Source organism: Primulina huaijiensis, unplaced genomic scaffold (assembly GCF_012295235.1).
Source record: "Primulina huaijiensis isolate GDHJ02 unplaced genomic scaffold, ASM1229523v2 scaffold207396, whole genome shotgun sequence".
NCBI classification, from domain to species: domain Eukaryota; kingdom Viridiplantae; phylum Streptophyta; class Magnoliopsida; order Lamiales; family Gesneriaceae; genus Primulina; species Primulina huaijiensis.
The window spans coordinates 1-2,798 of NW_027354848.1; the positions used below are offsets into that span (position 1 = coordinate 1).

The 2,798-nt window shown below is 36.8% G+C and overlaps 1 protein-coding gene across 1 annotated transcript; it reads left to right on the forward strand.

Moving 5' to 3' along the window:
• Nucleotides 1-13: 13 nt before the first annotated feature.
• LOC140966620 (UV-B-induced protein At3g17800, chloroplastic-like) lies at nucleotides 14-1,351 on the forward strand. The gene is made up of 2 exons (XM_073426878.1): nucleotides 14-326; nucleotides 398-1,351. The coding sequence occupies exons 1-2, from the start codon at nucleotides 304-306 to the stop codon at nucleotides 1,191-1,193; spliced, it is 819 nt and encodes a 272-aa protein (XP_073282979.1). The 5' UTR covers nucleotides 14-303; the 3' UTR covers nucleotides 1,194-1,351.
• The last annotated feature ends 1,447 nt before the right edge of the window (nucleotides 1,352-2,798 follow it).

Consider the following 2,798-nt stretch of genomic DNA (forward strand, 5'->3'; position numbering starts at 1 on the left):
GAAGGACTGAGGTGTTGATTTATATATGCTGGCTGACGTTATTTGTTTTTACCACATCAAGATTTAGGCAATTTGCTTGTATTCTTTTTTTGAACTGCATCCACGTTTTTGCATAAACGCAGAACTCTTTGTGAATGGCATGGGCCGGAGAGGGTGTACTAGTGCATCGAGTTCCTGTAACAGCTGGAGGAGGGTGTACTAGTACTGCCACCGGACATGATGTGGTCTCATCAAGAAATTTAATCTCGTGATATATTGATTGCCTCTGTAATTTGGTATCAATTCGTGATTGTGGGAATACAGATGCTGAAATCTGGGAAATCTTGGTAATGTTTTGATTTAAGCAAAATCGTACACTTTGTGCACTTTTGGACTAACTTGAATGTAATTTTGGCAGGAGGATTGCGGAACTGAAAAGGGATGAATGCCAAGCTGTGGTTGAAGATGTCATGTATATGCTTATTTACCACAAGTTTTCTGAGATTGGAGTTTATCTAGTCCCCCGGATTTCACAATGTGTCTACAATGGTCGGCTCGAGATTTTTCCTTCGAGGGACTGGGAATTAGAGTCTATTCATAGCATTGAGGCTGTGGAGATGGTGAGGGAACATTTGAATGACGTTGTTGGATGGAGGGCAAATTCGAATGTCAGAGAGAGTTGGGCCATTACTGAGATTGAAAGGCTTCGTCTCTGCAAATTGTATGCTGCTTCCATTCTGTATGGATACTTTTTGAAGTCCGCTTCTCTAAGACACGGTTTGGAATGGGGTCTTTACCGCAGCAACTTTAGCATTGGTGATTGTACCCACGTACCTCTTCCTGAGACATTTTCTTTAGAATCGAAGCTCGTTGCCTTCAGCCAGAGCAGCAACTTGAGGTCTGCTTCTGTGGGTCATGTATCATATGGACCTGTAAATAAACCGAAAAATTTAAAGCGGTATGTGATGGGATTTGACAAAGAAACTATCCAGATGTGTGCAAAACCGAAGTCTACCGAGGCCGTGAATCTGATAGAGAGATACACTCTCGCCCTCTTTGGAGACAAGAATACTGGTCTGCTTGAATCTGACGAGATAATTTCAACGTCTTTTGCAAGTCTGAAGAGATTTGTGCTTGAAGCTGTTGCTTTTGGTTCTTTCCTCCTAGAAGCAGAAAACTGTGTGAATGCTGTGTATACGCTCGAGGAAAACTGAGTATGGTCCGACTATAGCACGATCTGTGCTCGTATATTTGTGCATATAAGTTTTCTTTTTTCAAGCTAATGTGTATTTGCACAGTGCAAATGCATACTTGTACAGAACATGCTCTGATTTCTTAATGACAAAATAATGTATATATTCCAGTTCCTCAGGGCTCAGATATGGTAATGGTGACATTTTTTTCCTTATAAAATCTTTAAGTTTCTTTGCTGTATAAATTTATGTGATACGTTTCTATGGTTCATACGCAGAAAAAATAGTGCAACCGTACCTAGAAGATCAGTAATAAACTCTTGAATTAGTTAAATGAAGCCGGATTTTGGTATGATGCAGAAGAGAAGCTCCTCCGCAAGAAAGACACACACTAAACATATTGCCACTTAATTAATATAACTGACCTTGCCAACCTCAAGTCTTTCTTTACTCCTCAAATTCAAATTTCTTGTATTACACGAACTCGGAATCTTCCTTTTGAAATGTCTTTGAATTGTTATAAATTGTGGAAACAAGTACCCTATGTTATACTGCAAGAAAAGGAAACCAGATTGAATAAGTGAAATCCAACGTTAAAACTATAGACTATACCACGTCCATCTTTACTACCAAGTTCAGAAGAAATATTTCAAAAAATCACAACCTTTGTCTTCCTTTGCAAGATTCTTCATTTCCCTCCCCAAGAAATGATCGTTTTCCTCTTGAAAACCGTGTCGAATTTAATAACAAGTTTGATCTTTACTTCAACGGCCCATGTAATCTTAAAATTGACACAGATGCTCAAAATCAACGGAGAAGGCAGCCAAAGGGTGCTAGAACAAGTCTGTGACATGATCAAGGCATTGCTGGAGCACTTGTTCGGTTCAATATAGAATTTCAGGGAAACTATTGTGAAACTTTGATTTGTAGTATAAGAGATGCATTTTTGGGAATTAATTGGCTAAGATGTTGAACAACCGAAATGCTAATAATCTTCTCTGTAACGAATTTGAGCAATTCAGTCTCTTTCTTAAATTTTTTTGAGCATGCAGACTGATATATCTATGATTGTGATGTCATCCCAAAAAATTTTCTACAAATCATAGTTCCCACTATTGTCTTTGAAATCCTATATTGATCACAAAAAAAGTGGAAAACACGAAAAGGCGTTGATTGGTATTTGACATAATTATTAGAGATAAATATCTGCATGCTAAAAAGAAGAGATAATTGAAATAATCAAATTTGTTACAATGAGATATTAGCTTAACGAAAATTTCACAAGAGTATTTGGTACCATTTTGGCATTAAAGGAGATTAAAATGCTCAAATATGTTACATCTGTTACAGAGAAAATATTATCACAACGAGAATTTCATGAGATTATTTGACTCAATTATATCCTTTTGTTTTCAAAAGAATTCTCAGAGAGGACATCGTTTTCAGACCTCATGCATTGTAGAGAAAGAAGAAAAATTCTGGGGCCCTTTTCAAATTATTTAATTTATTAAAAAAAGTAAAAGAAAAGAAAAATGAACTGGTTGAAGAGCAGGCATCTCTATATGCTTCCGGCAGCATTGATTTTCATGTGTATTATTGACAGAGTATTCAAATAATATATTAGAA